Source organism: Alligator mississippiensis, chromosome 2 (assembly GCF_030867095.1).
Source record: "Alligator mississippiensis isolate rAllMis1 chromosome 2, rAllMis1, whole genome shotgun sequence".
Taxonomy (NCBI): Eukaryota; Metazoa; Chordata; order Crocodylia; family Alligatoridae; genus Alligator; species Alligator mississippiensis.
The window spans coordinates 298280137-298297275 of record NC_081825.1 but is presented as its reverse complement, the minus strand read 5'-3'; the positions used below and the strand labels follow the sequence as shown (position 1 = coordinate 298297275).

Genomic DNA, 17139 nt, shown 5'->3' with positions numbered 1-17139 from the left:
GTAATCTCTGAGTTTATTGAAGTCATATGTAGGTGTTTGCACACCTGCCAGTGGTAATCATGTGGCATCCTTAAAAGGATCTTGTAGCACCTGTGGATGCCATGGCACCCTGGTTGAGACTCCAGCCTTCACCGAAGTTGATAAAAAGACACCTGCTGATTTCATTGGATCTGGATCAGGCTGGTCTGGGGAACGTACAGCATTGATGTTGCAGCTCTATTTTTGACTAAAACCTTTGAACAGAGATACCAAGGGGGCTCTCTGTTTTGAAGAGGGGATAGATTAGCACTCTTAATTTCTAGCACACACAGCAGCGCAAATACACTGCTGCAGTGACTTGTGTATAAAGAGCACCGGGAATGCTACCAGTCTACAGTCTAAAAATAATTTTTGTTAAATGTAAGTGCGTGTTTATAAACTGCCGGCTGATTCACTCAGCTTTTCCGTTTTGAACCCATTTTTCAGAGGTTTATTACTTCTCTAGATCAAAAGTTGGCATGAATAATATAAACCCGGGAAGACTTATTACTGTAAATTCACACAACGCGGAAAAATGGACATTCTGAATGTCTTGGCCTAGGCCCTCTTGTCCAAAAAGGATGTTGAAAGGAGTCTGTGAAGTAGGTTTATGTTTCTGGCTTTTTGTAAAGGGATGTTGTCAACTTTAATCAGGGGCTCAAAAATAGCTTCTTTCCTCTGTCCTCCGTAGCGGCGCTGCGGGTCATTGGAAGTGAAAGAATTTTAAAAATCCAGTTTCGTTTTTTAATTTCTCTGAGTTTGGTTGCAGAAACTCAAGGGGCTCCATCTACTTACTTATCTGCCAGGGTATGAGACCACTGTAATCCACAAATGAAATTACAGTTTGGGAGGCCATTCCTAAACTAGATTTAGGACAGCGTCTTGGACACTGTTAATAGAACCGACTCAGCCGAGGTTACTCACCAAGGATCTCTTTTCTCAGGGCCCTAGTCAGGCTTTGCAACCTGTGCTTCTCTTACTGGAACCCAAAGCATAGAAAAAGTAGGGATGAAAGGAAATTTAGGATGTCGCATCTAATCCAACCCCCTGCTCAAAGCAGGATCAACCCTGTCTGAATCATCCTAGATACGAGCTGTAGTCACATCTCAATTTCAGGTGATCGGTGCTGCAATGTTCGACTCCAAGTTCTGCAGAAGAACGGTTTTGTTTGAAAATAAGAGTTTATTGGAGCAGTTTGAAAAACATGCAAATGTTTCTGTGGGTCTCAGGCGTTTTTTAAACCCTGTTTCTGCAAAATTAAGATTTGGGCCAAATGTATGTGTCCCCTTAAATTAAGAGGGCAGAGGAGTAGTTTTTACTGAGAAGAGAGGAGCAGTGGCATTGTTTTTATTGGTGTATTTTTTCCAGACTGATGTTTATGAGGCATAATATTTCCTTATTTAACCGCTGTAGTCTAAAAATAAGTTTATAGCAAGAAAATCAGAGGTTGCTCCCTTCCTAGTCAGCAGTGGCTGAATCCTGTACAGGTTATAGACTATGTAACAAAATAATTTTGAGATTAAACATTTTAAATAGCCTTTATGGTGGGGGTGGGCAAAATACAGCCTGCGGGGCCCCTAAAAAAGTTAAAAAAATTAATATTTCTCTGCCCCTGGTTCCTGTCATTTTGGGGCTGGGAGCTTCTGGGTTGGGAGCATGTGGCTCCCCTGGTGCGGGAAGTTCAGGTAAGTGGGGGGGTGGGGGGACCCCGGGCAGGGAAGGAGCGTGGGGGAGGGGAACCAGCCCCTCCCCACCCATGCCCAGTGCCCCACGCTGCAGCTGCTCACAGCCCACGTGGGGCTGCCTGTGCCTGCTCCAGACAGCCCCGTGTGGGCTGTGAGTGCCTGCAGCATGGGGCACTGGGTGTGGGCGGGGGGGGGCTGGTTTTCCTTCTCCTCCTCCTCCTCCCCCCCCCCCCCGGCTCTCAGCTTTTCCCTGGACTCCTTCCCTGTGTAGAGAAAAGCGGCCCCTCTCCCGCCCCTTGCCTGGCGCCCCATGCTGCAGGTGCTTGCAGCCCACGCAGGGGGCTGTCCGGAGCAGGCACAGGCAGTCCCAGGCAGGCTGCGAGTGGCTGCAGCGTGGGGTGCCAGGCATGGGGTGGGGAGGGGCTGCTTCCCCATCCCCCAGGCTGGCAGTGGGGCGGGTTACAAGCTGGTGCTGAGTGCGGGGAAAAGTGGCCCCTCGCCTGCCCCATGGCCAGCGCCCTGCACTGCAGCTGCTTGCAGCCCGCCTGGGACTGCCTGTGCCTGCTTTGGACAGCCTTGCGTGGGCTGCAGTGCAGGGCACCGGCCATGGGGCAGGCGAGGGGCCGCTTTTCCCCATGCTTAGCACCAGCTTCTTCCCTGCTGGCGAGCAGGGGTCAGGGCTGAGCGCTGTACCCTGCAAGTACTGCGGGGCTGGGGGGCACTGGGTGTGAGTGGGCAGGGAGCCAGCTGGAGCACAGGGCCTGCACCAGTGTCCTGGGGCCAGTGTTGGTGGGACCCAGAGCAGGGTGGCAGGAGCGCAGGGCCCCAGCTGGCAGGGGTTCTATGGAGCCAGGCCAGCTCCCCCTCCCTGCTGGTGCAGCCCAGCCTGGCTCCACAGACTCTTGCCAGCCTGTGCCCCACTTTAGGCCCCACCTGTGCTGGCCCTGGGACATTGGTCCCAAGACACTGGGACGTTGGGCCCAAGATGGTGACCAGGGGTCTGGGCACCTGTCAAGGGGCAGAGCTACCCATGTGGCCCTCAACAGCCTGCCAAAACTGGGTAAGCAGCCCTCCGCCCAAAATAATTGCCCGCCCCTGTGTTATAGCGTCTGCTTTCTCTCACTGGTCCAAAGCAGGGTCCTCCAGACCCTCTGGGGAAGTAGGAAAGGAGGGGAAAGAGCCCTCTCCCGACCCTGTCAGGACTCGAGGGCCACTAGGGCTGTTTGCACGAAGCCAGGGCAGCTTGCGACCAAACAGGGCTGCCACCCTAAAGCACCCCATGTGCTTGCAGACATGTGAGCAAATGGAGCACATGCCTTCTTGGTCACAAGCGTGCTGCCACTAGGCTTGTAGACCAGGTCTTCTCCCCAGCCCTCCAAGAAACGGTTCTGTTCCTGTGCAAAGAGGAGAAAAGGTAGAGAATGCTATGTGGATAGCAGACACCGAGTGGCACGCGGGGGGGTGACCTAGGGAAGGGTCAGGCGCAAGGGCGTCTCTTAATGATGCGCACATTCTCTGACTGGTCCCACTGAGGACCCTTTCCTTCCCTTCCTCATTTGCCTGTCCATTCTGTATTTGTGTGATGTTAACATACTCATGCCATCTCTGTTTTTCAGGTGATGACTTTTCCTTGATCCAGCAAGAAATATATATGGTTAAAGAATGCAAGCACTGCAATATTGTAGCCTACTTTGGGAGCTATCTCAGGTAAACCTCTTTTGGTGCATGTATTTCTATGGGTTCTTCTCCAGGACAGCATGCTCCCCAGTGCTTTTGTCCCCTCTCCCCAGTCCTCTTTAGAGTCAGTCCCTAGATTCCCAGTTGCCTTTTAAAACAGTGACTAATTCTGCGTGATCTCCGCTGGCTAGAAGAATGGAATACTTCGGTGCCAAGAGCCTGTTCCTCTAGAGACTGTTGCAATATAGCCAGCCTCAAACATTGATGTCTCGGGAATAGTCTAGTCCTTCCCTTCAGCTAGCTTCCTGAAGAGGTTTGAAAGGCTAATAACATAAAATAAAAAAGGCTCGTGACTTATCCAACTAGTTACGCGTGCAGGTATCTATCGTATTTAAAGGTATTGCTGTCGCTTCAAAAAGTCGATGTAGTAAGCTGTTTTTGGTAAATGCTGTAAATCTGAATTGTGGCAGTAGTTGTATTTCATGGCTGTGGTATGACAGCTGTGAAATACCCAGGCAATAAACCAGATGATGCCAGCTGTCTGCCTTTTTGAGTATTCATATTTAATATAAGAATATGGAGAATATTTTCCATTCCTCTGGAATTCTGTAGTTTATCAGTGGGCTCTGTGAAAATACAGATTATTTTTCAGCTTTTTCCCTCTCATCTCAACTCTACAGTTCTAGGAAACTTGATCTCAACATTACTTGGAGAGTTCCACTTTTAGAGTAAGCGTTGCAAGCCAAAATTATTTGAATTGGACTTATACAGTTCAACCTGTCAGCCAAGCACCCTTTTGAAAACTTCCACTGGAGAAGTGGGGGCTTTGAAAAAATACATTTTTGAGAGCGGGAACTACAAAGTGAACATGTTTATATAATTTAACTTGGTTAATAGCATGTACATCTTGGTTGTATTTTTACATGACCTTTATGTCAGCTAAAAGGTCAAGGTTATGGCAACTACCCTGCAGCTCTGATCAGCAGTTAGTTATTTTTTAGTGAATGTGGCATGTAAGGATTTTCACGCTTCTGAGTGAGAACTGTTAGTCTACCATATTGGTCCAAATGTATTAAATATGTGCAAAGCGTTACTAGTTTTTGTAACATATCCTAACTCTAGAATTCTTCATTTTACAAGAAAATAGAAAACAACCTAACAAATAATAAAAGCAGAAAATCATGACTGTTATTAACTGTATCTTGTGGGACATAAATGAGTCAGCTTCTGATATTTTTGTTCAACTGCTTTTTTCAATAGCCGTGAAAAGCTGTGGATATGTATGGAATATTGTGGAGGTGGATCACTTCAAGACATATATCACGGTAATTTGAAACTTCTATATTTGCACCTTTTTGAAGTCACAAGCAAAGAAAATGTGAGAGCAGATCAGTAAAGAGTTGTTTCAACGGTAATTTGTTGGCACAAGCTACTAGAATGAACAGGTATTTTATTAAAACTGAAGTCTCTACAACATTTGGTAATGATTCTTCACAAAAAGAGACTCTTTTGGCATTCATATGCTGTCATTTTATACTTTCCAGTTAAAAAAAAAATGTAAAACTAATTTAGATTAAAGTGGGGAGCCCCAGAACTGAAAGCGAAGGTTGTGCACTTGCCAGAGAGCACACTTGCCCAACCTAATGTTGTGCAATTAAATAGAAGGTAGTTACAAACTAGATGGTGAGACAGAAAAATGCACTTCGTGGTTTATGCACTTAAGTGATAGGCAGATAACCTGTGTTTGTTAAGGTACAAGCAGCAGGCTGAAAATTGTGACTCATGTTCAGCTCCTATAAAAAATAGAAATGTGTACTTAATTCCCTATATTAGCAGCTAAATCCTTAAAATGATTGCTAGTGAAAATCTTAGTATAACATTTTCCCCCGATCTTAACATGAGAATTTTCTGAGAAATTGCCTTATTAGAACTTCTCATGCTTGGTTTGACTCCACAGGACAGTCATTTTAGGTGGGCCTTTATGAAAGCTTAGGAAAAACCTCTCTGGCCATTTTAAATGGAGAACATACAAAATTGAGTATTCAGTATTGAGTTTTGGGGGGCTTTTGCTTTTTAAATTTGAAATCGCTTGTTGGCTTTACAGGTTAATAGTTCTTATTTGAGGAGTTAGTTCTGAGAGAGAGAAATGTGGGTATGTCTATAAGTCGCAACGCAACTTCTTGTAGAAATATATGCATGCTAACTAACTGGCAGTTTGGGTTTGTCAGTCCAGGTGAAGCACTGTACTGGTACCGCCACAGTAGTTTTGGGACCCAGCCTGCTGTCTCTGCATGGCATGCATTGTATTATATTGAAACCTCACTCCTCCTTTGACAGCACAGTGCCCACTGACTTCTGATGGTCTTGGGGACTGTTGCTGGGACACAACAGTAGAAGTCTCATCTCAATGAAGAGCTAACTTCAAAGCCTTTGAGACCCTTAAATGCTACTGTATGTGCATGGTTATTTTGTTGGGTTTTTTTTAAGTAAAAGAAATAAGGAAGATGGCCGTACATCCCATTTTTGTTGGGCCAGTCCTATTTTAAACCCCACTAAAAACAGGACAAAGCAGCACTCTCCAGCCAGGGGAAGTGGGAGGGGGTTGCTTGCCTCCTGCAGCACCGTGCATCTGCACTCAGCTGAGACTGAAGCTTGGAGACAGCTGAACATGCCAGAGTAGTAGGGGGTGTGAACAGTGTCATATTTTGAGACTCGGAAATAGTGTCACCTTGGAATAAGTAAGCCCCCATGTCCAAGCCACTCTAGCAGTCTTTCCTACCCAAGCGCAGGAGAGCTGGACCTGATGATCCGTAAGGTCCCTTCCAGCCTCTAAAAACTATTTCTATGCAGAAAAGTCCTTTTTTGCGTCAATTAAGTGACTTTTTTTTAAAAAAAGTGGAACTTGTGGCATGCAAGCATCATAGTTCTCATACTTGCAGTCACCCAGCTTGTAAATGTGCTGTTCGATTGCTGGTAGATCAGTAATTGTTGACTTGGTGAGGCTGCATACTGTGGTTAAGCTAATTTCCTAGGAAAACCTAAACTCAGATTTTCAAAGGACAAAAGATCTGTCTTTTGTTTCCTTTCTTTATGCTTGGTAAAGAATCTGAGAAGTGGTATGCGTGTTCTCCGTCTCAGAAATGTCAGCTGTGATCTTCATTGATTTTGCTGACAGTATTGTGGGAGGACTGTGCGGACTGTGCAGTTTTTCAGACCCTAACTGAAGGGGAGGAGATTTTGAATCTAAGGCAAAGATGTATTCTCTCATGCATTTCTCAGTTGGTTGGTATAGGATAAATAGCTGTTAAAGCAAACAGACTTTTAAACAGTCTTCCGTTCCATAGTCTTCCAGGGTGAAAACCATCTGAATGTGTAATATTAAAAACAAAAAACAACTGGCAGAATATTTCTTTGTTGCTTTTTGTCTCTATGGGGCACAAACACTGAATTATGAACATGTCTCTTGTAAAATGACACCAACTTAAAAAAAGACTTCTGTCTGCAAATGTTTTACTTCTGTGTTCTTTGGCAAATGTTTTCCTCTTGTTGCAAGTAAATGCCTTGTATTACTGTGCCTGACAGAGAGCAGAGACTTTTCTTTCCAGCTTTATTTACTTTGTGCATTTAAGGGCATTTTAAGCATAGCCAGTTTTACAGCTTTGCCTGTATTGTCAGTTATCTTGAGTGGTTTGTGCTGGAAAAAGTGTGTGTGTTGGGGAGTGAGGTTTCTTTTAAAATAATAAGAACTCTTTAAAAATGTGGCTATCAAACCACTCACAGCATTTCATAAGAATAGCTCCTGAAACTGTTTGCAGTTTATTTCTTGAAATAAACCATATTTTAAGTAGCGGCTCTAGTTTTTTTTAAGTGGCATATTGCTGTCTTCTGTTGACTACTTTACAGTAGCGTATCTGCACTGGACGTTACAACTCATAGACTTGATGTTATCTCTGTTTTCAGTAACAGGACCGCTGGCAGAGTTACAAATTGCATATGTCTGCAGAGAAACTTTGCAGGTACAGTACGTCCGCAAATGCACCATGATGTCCCTGTTCTGTGTGGGAGATGACTTTGAAGGGGGTGCTGTCTCATTACCTAAATGTGTAAACCCTTGGAATACAGCAAGAATGAAACCAGTTAATTAGGGCTAGCAAATTAGTTCTCCTTTTTGAAGTATTAGCTGCCTTAGCAGGACACTACTGTCAGGTAGTGCAATAAATAAGTCAATAATTTTCAATGCATTGTTTCACCTGTCCGCTCCTAATGTGCCCTAATCTGCAAAGGGATTTACACATGTTAAGTCTGTCTGTATGGATCACATTTCAGGATCAAAACCTTAAGCCTCAGTCCTGCTCCTGTTTAATTTGAATAGTCCCATTGGCTGCACTGAAGTAACTGTATTTACTTGAATCCAAAATGACTTCGAATTTAAGATGCTCCCCTTTCTAAATTAGATTCTAGACGTGGATCCTTTGCGATATATAGAATGAAGGGTACTTTTAAATTCATCCTCCCACTGCTGCTGTGGGAAAAGCAGTGGCAGGAGGGCAAACTTAAGGGAAAGCAGCAGCATGGGGACAGGCAGACTGACCCTCACACCTTGTCCCCCTCCATCCGCTTTCCACCTGTCTTCTACCACTTGCCCCCACTCCCGTAGTGCTTGCACCCCCTGTATGCTTGCCCCCCCATCTGCCCACCCATTGCTTGCCTCCCCTGGACCCCGTTCCCTTCCTTCCCTCACTCCTAGTTACCCTAGACAGTGGCTCTGGCCTGGGGTACGCAGTGTTGGTGGCTTCAGCCCTGGCCTTAGGGTTAGGGTCCGAGCTAGAACCAGAGCTGTAGCAGCTCCCTACCTTGGACTGGCACTTGAATCCAAGACTAGCTCCACCCCCCCATGTTGAATGAGGGGATAAAACGTCATCTTGGATTTGAGTAAACATGGTACTTAAAGCAGGGCTGTCTCACTGGCAGCCCATGGGTAGCATACAGCCCATGTGGAGTTAAATTGCAGTCTCCAGGCTCCTTCCTGATCATAGCTGTCCCCTTTTCTCTGGCTGCAACAGCAGCCAGAGTTTCCAGATCTCCTTCCCTCCTCCAGCTCCTGCTGCCTGCCCCAGCCCCAGGGGATAGAGTGGGGTGGTGCAAGGAGCTCAGGGGGAGGCTGGGGGTGTGTGGTGCAGTGATAAGGGGGGCACCTGTGCATGGTGCAGGGCTGTGGGGGAGAATCGACATGGGTGCATGGTTTGTGGCATGCAGCCTCGGGGGCTTGTGACTCTCCCTGGTATGGCCCCTGCTTGTGAGGCCTGTGGATCATGCAGCCCCAGCTAATTAGAGGATGGACAGCCCTGAACTAAGGCACATGTGCAAGTCTGTAGGTCTGGGCCCTTATTATTGATCTGTTTGTATACATTAGTAAAGTGGCACGGTCAAACAATGAAGCTGGTGTTTAGGACCAATTTCTGATTCTCCTTGGAGACATTGCTCACTCCGAGAAGGTGAGAGCAGGGAGCTGAACAGTAAAAGGAAATATTTTGCCCTCTATGCTTGATCTGTGGGATTGAATTCTAAAATTTAGAGAGGAAAAATGGTATGGCTGGGCTGCCAATGTTCTTGTTTGCTTTCTGATTACTAATCATTATAAACATACAAGTTAGGGTAATACAGTGTAACCTTGTATTTCAGGGTCTAAGCTGATGGTGTTTTTGTGTCAGGTAGAAATGCTACCATCCCTGCACTTTTCATAAAGACCCTCACTTGTTCCTGAAGCATTGGGCGAATTGGTCGCTGCCAGAGGCAGGGATGTGGAATGGGGAGCTAATCTGATCTGGCAGTTCAGTTCTATTGGTGCTACAGGACTAATGTTGCAGGATTTGTTCTGACTTTCAATGAGTTTCAAATGCTGAACACTGCTGACAACACTGTGAATGCACTTTTATTTATGAGCTGAAAAAAGGTTTAGGTTTCCAAGGTTAGAAACTTTGGCTGAAAGCTTTCTAGATTTCTGAAATAAATTTGCTTTGTTGAAATTGACTGTTAATACAGAGACGCATTCTGAAGCTAAAATTATGTTTGAAGGAAAGATTTGGTTCATAAACTTGTTTAAACAAGTCTGTGTGTGTGTGGGTGCTGGAACTGGAAGAGATGAGGAACAGAAGCCAGGCCCTCAGGTTCTTGAAAAACTAATCTTCTCAATAATGAATGTAAACACATTGAGGTTAAAGTATTAAAAATTGTTTCTGAAGTGCTGCATTTTATAGCATTTTCATATGGCAAACCTGACGCATGCTTTTTTTTCTTCTTTTAGGGTCTTTCTTATTTGCACGTAAAAGGCAAAATGCATAGAGATATAAAGGTAACTTAATACTTGTAATCTGGACACTCATTTGATGTTATTTTAGCATATCAACTCTTTGCATGTTTTGTTTCAGGGTGCCAATATTCTGCTAACAGACCATGGTGATGTGAAGTTAGGTAAGTTATGGGATTTACCTGTTTTATTATTAAAACAGTGAAGGAGGCCTTTTTTTAATTGAACCATTCGAAGGACAGGAAGTAATGGCACCCAATCTAACACTTTGTTTTAGTGAAACTCCTTTTATACTGACATTGGAGTTACCCAAGACCTCATTTTGATCACTTTTTTATAGAAAGCCTCTGGAAACTATACTGCTCTAGGTGAAGGAGGTTGGTTCCCCCAGCAGAGTATTTAGCATGAATACTCTATCTTGTGTATCACTGAATAGAATAGGTATAGCAAATACATACTGCACTGTCTGAGGCAATGAAACACAGTTCAACAGCTTTTGTATACCAGTATGGATACAGGCAATAGGATTTGTGTGCTTTGTCATGTAGCTACATAACCTTTGGGCAGTAAGTGGCACCTGGAGCGTGTGTGTGTGTGTGTATATATATATATATATGCATGTGTACAGACACTTGAAGTTCACTAAGCTGCCCCCTGGGTTTATTTCTGTACTCCGTGCTGGGGCAAACCGTTGATGGGTTTGTGTGACGTTTCCAATGGGAAGTTAGCTGGGTATGGAGCTGTTTGCTGCTAATCTTAATGCTGATGTCTGAAGTTGCTTGGGAGCCTGCAGGGATCCCCCATGCGCATCTGATGCTTTCTGTTTTACCGGGGGAGGAAGGTACTTGCTCTTCAGGAGACCTGGGGCTCCTCCTTGCACTGCCACTGGCCTGCTTGGTAACCACGGGCAAGTAATTTCCCTTCTCTGTGCTGGGCGCCCCCCTCTGTAAAATGGGCATAACTTTGCTACTCTGTTTGGGAAAGCGTGTTGAGATCTACTGATGAACAGCCTGGTATCAGAATTGTGTATTATTAATTTCCTCCAAGAGGCTCTGTAGAGGCAATGTCACAAGGGAGGAAAAATGGGCTACTTACCAACAGGAACTCTTGTTCTCTGAAAGTATTGTCTTCACAGAGCCACACTGACTGACCTTTCTCTGGCTCTCCCCATGAAACCCTAGCTGTCAATAGGGCTTTTGAGATGGAGAGGAAATGAGGGGCTGTTAGAAGAGCCGAAAGATTTATCTTCTTCGTTTATGAAATGTTGGAGTTGGGAGAATTGTGTACGTGTCCTGTTTTAGCTGCCACTCCGTAAAGCGCTGGGGCTAAATGTACTTCTCCATTATGGCTGTGAGGAGATAACGTATTACGATAACAGGACTTTAATAGTTGGGAAGAACTGAAAGCCTAGAAAAAATATTCTTGCATTCCCATTACCTACTTAAACTCTGATTACACTGATATTCATTTTCTACTTACAAGCCAACCATATATTGCCTGCAATGTGCCCCTCCCAATCCTTGAATTACCTTAATGTTCATACAGCTGAAACAGAGTTGGAATTGCATTCATTTTGGATCTGCACATAGGGGGAAATTATCTACAGGGCCGTATATTTGATGCAGATTACCTGTACCTTCAGACTAAGGCAACGCTGTTTAGCCATGTCAACAGCAAGAACCAAGCAGCCTCCTCATTATTCCCTCATATTTAATCCAGAAACAGCGCAGTCTCTGAACCATGATTCCAGTCCTCTCTCTCTCTCCTCCAAAATATATTGCTTAAAATAGTGGCTTACTGCATCATTGAGTTACTGTGCTATAAAGTGGATGAGGGATGGTGAGGCTGTCTGCAACAACCAAGCTTTTAATTGTCAGGCCTGTCAAAAAAAAGTTAAACAAAAAAAAAAAAAAGCAGGAAGAAGCAAACCCAGACCAACCAAAAACTCCCACAAAAAAACAAAAAAACCCAAACCCCAAAAATCCCCATAAATTTTATGTTGTTAACTGGTGGAGGTGGTTATTTTAATTTTTTTCCCTAGACATGTATATGTTTCATGAAACAATGTTTCTTTCTGTGACCTTGAATGTGAAATGAAAAAGCAAAATGTTAAAATGTTTTTGTGTCTTTTTTCATGAATTGTATTTTGCAGCTGACTTTGGTGTAGCAGCAAAAATAACAGCCACCATTGCGAAGAGAAAATCTTTTATTGGTACCCCTTATTGGTAATACATTACTTTGATTAATAGAATTATGACATGCAAAGTTGTGGTTGTATTTACAAATTATGCCAAAGAGTCTAAAATAGTTAGCTTAAAGAAAATTATTACAAGATTTTTTTTTTTAATTTTAGATCAAATGGATTAGTCATAAATTTGGGAAATACAGGACTATAATTTAGTTGCTTGGTAATATTGTAAGGCTACGAACAGATGCTGCATTTGTCCTGGGAGAAACCATTTTATCCCAGGACAAAGAGCTATCATGCAGATGGCCATGGTAGTTGTCCCAGAACAAATGCTGAGAAAAGGGTTCATGGGATAACAAATGCGAACCGTTTTTCCTGGGCTATCATAAAGCGCATCTGAACAGTTTTCCCAGGATTGCATTGCTGAACTGATGCTAGAAAAGTGGCAGGGCCCATTAAACCCTGATTAGAAGGGCAATGTGTATACACACCAATCCTGGGATATTTCTCTTCCGGGACAAACTCAGCTACAGCTTGTCCAGGGACTGATGCAGTGGGCAATCTCCTGACACAGGGACAGCTGACACCTTTGCCAGTCTAAATCAATGCTGTATGTCTTTGCTCTTGCTCCAGGCACTGTTGGGGTTGGGAAGAGGGGAAGGGCTCGGTGTTCTGCTACATCTCTCCTTTTGCCACTACTAATGCTGTTTATATTAAAGGGGAATAACAGGGAGTTTTGCTTTATTGGGGGGGGGGGGGGGTTGGTTTCTATTTTTTTAAAGAAGAATCACAACACCTGTTAGAGTGTGGCCTAAGATTGTTTATAGGGATGCATGTACATATAGTCATGCATCTACCCAAATCCTTAAATCTTTTTTTCTTTTCAGTCTGTCAAAACAAATGTAGGTTTCTGGGTTTCCACCAACCAGGAAGTGCCCTACAGCAGAGGCACATTTCAACTATTTTTGTTTAAAAACGATCTTGCTGCTAGTGTTTCTATGTCTTCAAAACAGAGCATGCTAAACTTCATAAATTGCAGGTTGAATTAAAAATGCTAATATAACTATACTGAATGGAGGCACTGCTACACCTCATTAGTCTATTAGTCATAACATAGACTTGAATACAGATTTAAATCTTAATTCAAACAATCACTTTTTTTCTTAATTTTATGCTACATTTTACTTTGCGGAGGAGAAAAAAGACTAAAGGATGAAAGATTGTCTTGTGGTGAGAGCTTGGAGGAAATACAGGACTCGGATTTTATTTCTGATGCTGCTATGCAGCAGACACTTAACCTCTGTGTGCCTTTATCCCAGGGCTGGGTGGTTGCATCAGGCTTTTGCCTTCCTTCTATTCTTTGTGTGGGTCTATTGCACTGGAATAAATCCCTTCATAATGCTGTAAAGTGCTGTGAGATCCTGGGATAGAGACATGGTAGTATTCTGTCTCCATGCTGGATGACTGATGCTGGTTTTGCATTTAAAGGATGGCTCCAGAAGTTGCAGCAGTGGAAAAGAATGGTGGTTACAACCAGCTCTGTGATATCTGGGCAGTTGGCATAACAGCAATTGAACTGGCAGAGCTTCAGCCACCCATGTTTGATCTTCATCCAATGAGGTCTGCTGATCACTAAGAGTACTTGTTTTAAATATTTTTAATTTGGTTTTTTTAGGCCAAAAAGAGTCATTTTATTATAGCCTGACTTTCTGCATAACTCGGGCCTTAAAAGCTCCTACATGGACCCCTGTACCAAGGCCCTATTTTGTCGTTGAGCTATAATTCATTTAAAAAAAAATACCTAGTGTTAATTTTGAAGACTTGGATAGAGATTCAAAAATCAGAACCTTAAAGATTTAATGTTATATAAGCATTTTAGTGTCCACGTTGATGTGAGTAGAAAATGTGCAATAGCATCACTGTACACTGACTTGTAGCTCATGGTTCAACATGAAAATTAAATATATTTTCATTGAAAAAAACATTGTCCACAAATAAGAATATGACTGGCTTTATTTTGTTTCTTACAAAACCTGTTATTCAGTGCAACTGGTCTTCAGTCCTCATCAGCTCAAACTCATGGTAGAATAAAACTAGCGTACAGGCAGTCCTCGACTTACAACACTTTGAGTTACAACCAATAGCACTTGCAGCGTTTCTAAATTGACACCCTGTTTCAACTGTCTGACGTTAGTTTTGACTTTACAACGCTTGATCCGACGCAGCGCTATGCCAGCGAACAAGTTTGCTGCGTTGCCCATCCCCCTGGAGAACATCTGTCCAGACTTCCTTGGACACTTTTTCTTTAAGAAAGCAGACCAGACTCCAGAAAAACTTGCAGCCAGGACTCCTGAGAAGACTCCAGCCAAGAGTCCTTCAAAAAGTCCAACCAAGAGCCTATCAAACAGTCCAGCAAAGTCACCTCAAAGAAGTCCTTCCAAATCAATATGATTGCTTTTTACAATATAAATAGGTTATGTAGCTATATTACTCATCTATAATTGATTGAGTACAAAATTCTGGGTTATTTTTGGTGAAAATAGGGTATCGGGCCTTGGTTCAGGAACCAATCCCTCATTTGTAACATAGTTTCCTATGGGAAACTCGGTTCCGAGTTGCAACGTTTCAACTTAAGACACGGTTTTCAGGAACCAATTGTGTCGTAAGTCCGAGGACTGCCTGTACAGTATCTGTACATAGCATTTTAGCTATTAAAGCAAAATATGCCAATAATTTTTTGTATAATTTTATTATGTTTCTTTTCCCTCAGGGCCTTATTTTTAATGTCAAAAAGCAATTTTCAACCTCCAAAGCTAAAGGAGAAAGCAAAATGGTAAGTTTTGAAATAAAAAAAAAATTTCCTTTCTTCAATACAATCTGTAAAGATCATATGAATCCATATTTATGTCAACCATTTATGAGCATGTGCTGTGATCCTTCAAATGTTTAGCCTGCATTGTCATTTCATATGCATCTGTACTCTGTTTGAGTTCAGGGAAGTTGCACATTTGCCAAAATTCTTGATAGGATTGCAGCCAGGTTGTTTTCTGTTGTCAAATGAAATATTATTCTAGCAAGAGGTCTAGGTCCTGCACTGTGAACTGTGGGAGTGGACTCCCCAGGGCATTCAGAGGCCCAGAATGAAAGCAGAGGTTGCCTGCGACACATTTTTTCTCAGAATGAGGCTCTGACTTCTGCAGTGACCAAAAGCTCCTCATTACTTTTCAATCCCCAAAGGTTTTATTACATGTAATTCACTGCTGATTGTTTTAAAGAATGATTTCTCTCTAAAAATGGGACTTAACTGCATCTTAATTTATAGAAGGAGAAATCCAGTGATAATTGTATGCACTAGCTTTCATCCCATTCATCTGAAAGCTGGTTCTCTTGCAAATGAGGCATTTGTATTGAGACACCTGTTGCATGCATCAGGAAGCAATTTTTTTTCTTAATTACCTTGTTATAGTACGCTGGACATGGCATTCTCTCAAGAAACACACCTCTCTGAACTTGCACTTTCCTCTGAATTTTTTAGCTGTAGATTCATTGTTTCTATTATTTGTTCAATATTCATTATTTCTATTCGCTGTTACTATGTTCAGTAGCATCTTTTAGAAACACAGAAGACTACTGGTATGAAGGACCTTTTCTTCGGGAATTAGCCTTGCAACCTTGTTTTTTAGAAAGGCAAGCTATTTTAGACCTGTTTGTACCCAGAACAGAGATGCAGATACTCTGGGCCTATTTATGCCCTTCTTTATAAAATAATGGGATGCCATTTATTTGATTTTGTTACATTTAAATGAGTTTAAACTGTATTTAACTGCTCAAATCCTTGGAAATAAGCACTGTAATAATGTAGGCAGAAAAAAATGTATTTGTAACTACAGAGCTCAAGTGCCGAACAGTTTGTTTCTGTCTAAAGATGGAAGTATTAGCAACAAAATTAGGTAAAGATCCTATTACAGCAAAGTTATTAAAGGGGATAAATGTCATTTTCTGAAGTTTTGCTGCTGGGGTTTTGTTTGCTAGGGTGCGCAGGTTTTAAATTTGCTCCCCCACCCCAACCATTTTTGGTTCAAAGTAACTTTTAGTTTTGTGCATATGCTTAGTGGACCTGTCCATAAACCTGCGCACCTTTACCATAACTTAAAAGCACATTACAGTAGTACAGTTCAGTCCAACCCACTGCCATGGCTATCGCTCCTGCAACAAAACTTCACCCCCACAATTCTCTCTCGCTTTCAAGCACCTGGGAGAAAAGTTGGATACGTATTGCAGTATGTCCTGAGAATGACCAGAATTGATTTAAATACATCCTCTGAAAGATATACTGAACAGAACAAAAACAGCAAAACTTTTATGTCCAGGGATCACAGCCTTCAGTCTTGCATTATTTTAAAAGGAAATGGTGTCGTGTTCAGTCATCTGAACTGCTTTCAATATTTCAACCTTAGGTTTTAAAAGAAGGGGCTGATTCTCCTGATCTTTCGCTATTGTGCATTGTATTTTCTTCCTGGTGACCTGGGAGAATGGGAGTGCTAGACTTCCCTAGATTTGTGGGTTATCGGTGTATGTAATTCACTGCATTATTGTTACTTCAGCTGTGTAATTCCAGAAGAATTCAGTTGCAGTCTGGCATTTGACCACTTTTCCAGAGTGACAATATCTGTTTTGAGCTTAGTAAATATGCTATTTCAAAATGTTTTTATTGTAACTCAAGTGAATGTAGCACAAATCTCTTGCTAGTTAACTGAGCAGCAGGATGGTACAAATCTGAAATGCCTTGGGATATTTGAGCAAGAATCTGCTTCAGCAGATGGCAGTTTATAGCTTGTGTAGCAACTATATTGAAAATAAACTATTTGTTTCCTTTCCAGAAACCTTAAAATTAAATACTTTTTAATAAAAATCAAGCTTTGCCTTATTTGTTTAAAGGTCATCCACATTCCATAATTTTGTGAAAATAGCACTTACAAAAAATCCAAAGAAGAGACCAACAGCAGACAGGCTCCTTACTGTAAGTATCTTTATATAAAAAAAGTTAGATCTTGTAGCAGCACCAAGAAATTAATTATTTCTTCAAAGAGTGTACAGGTCATTAGTGTGCCAGAGGAGGACTGTTTAATTAGCTCATCATCCCATGCGTGTGCTTAATGGTGAAAACTCGGCAAACATGAAAATCAGCTGGCATGAAAAGCGAAGGATTGTATTTGGTGTTGAGATCTTTGCCCGCACACCAAGGGGAATCTTGTCCTAACTAG

General features: G+C 42.6%; 1 protein-coding gene across 3 annotated transcripts in view; it reads left to right on the top strand.

The window, feature by feature from the left end:
- Window positions 1–17139, top strand: part of MAP4K5 (mitogen-activated protein kinase kinase kinase kinase 5) — a 110138-nt gene that overhangs the window by 52207 nt on the left and 40792 nt on the right. For all 3 annotated transcript variants that reach the window (XM_059723385.1, XM_059723384.1, XM_059723383.1), the window contains exons 3-11: window positions 3320–3410; window positions 4641–4705; window positions 7341–7396; window positions 9685–9732; window positions 9809–9851; window positions 11840–11912; window positions 13364–13495; window positions 14646–14708; window positions 16814–16895. In XM_059723385.1, the coding sequence (XP_059579368.1) occupies window positions 3355–3410; window positions 4641–4705; window positions 7341–7396; window positions 9685–9732; window positions 9809–9851; window positions 11840–11912; window positions 13364–13495; window positions 14646–14708; window positions 16814–16895 (618 nt within the window). In that variant the 5' untranslated portion in view covers window positions 3320–3354. The remainder of the gene's footprint in view (window positions 1–3319; window positions 3411–4640; window positions 4706–7340; window positions 7397–9684; window positions 9733–9808; window positions 9852–11839; window positions 11913–13363; window positions 13496–14645; window positions 14709–16813; window positions 16896–17139) is intronic.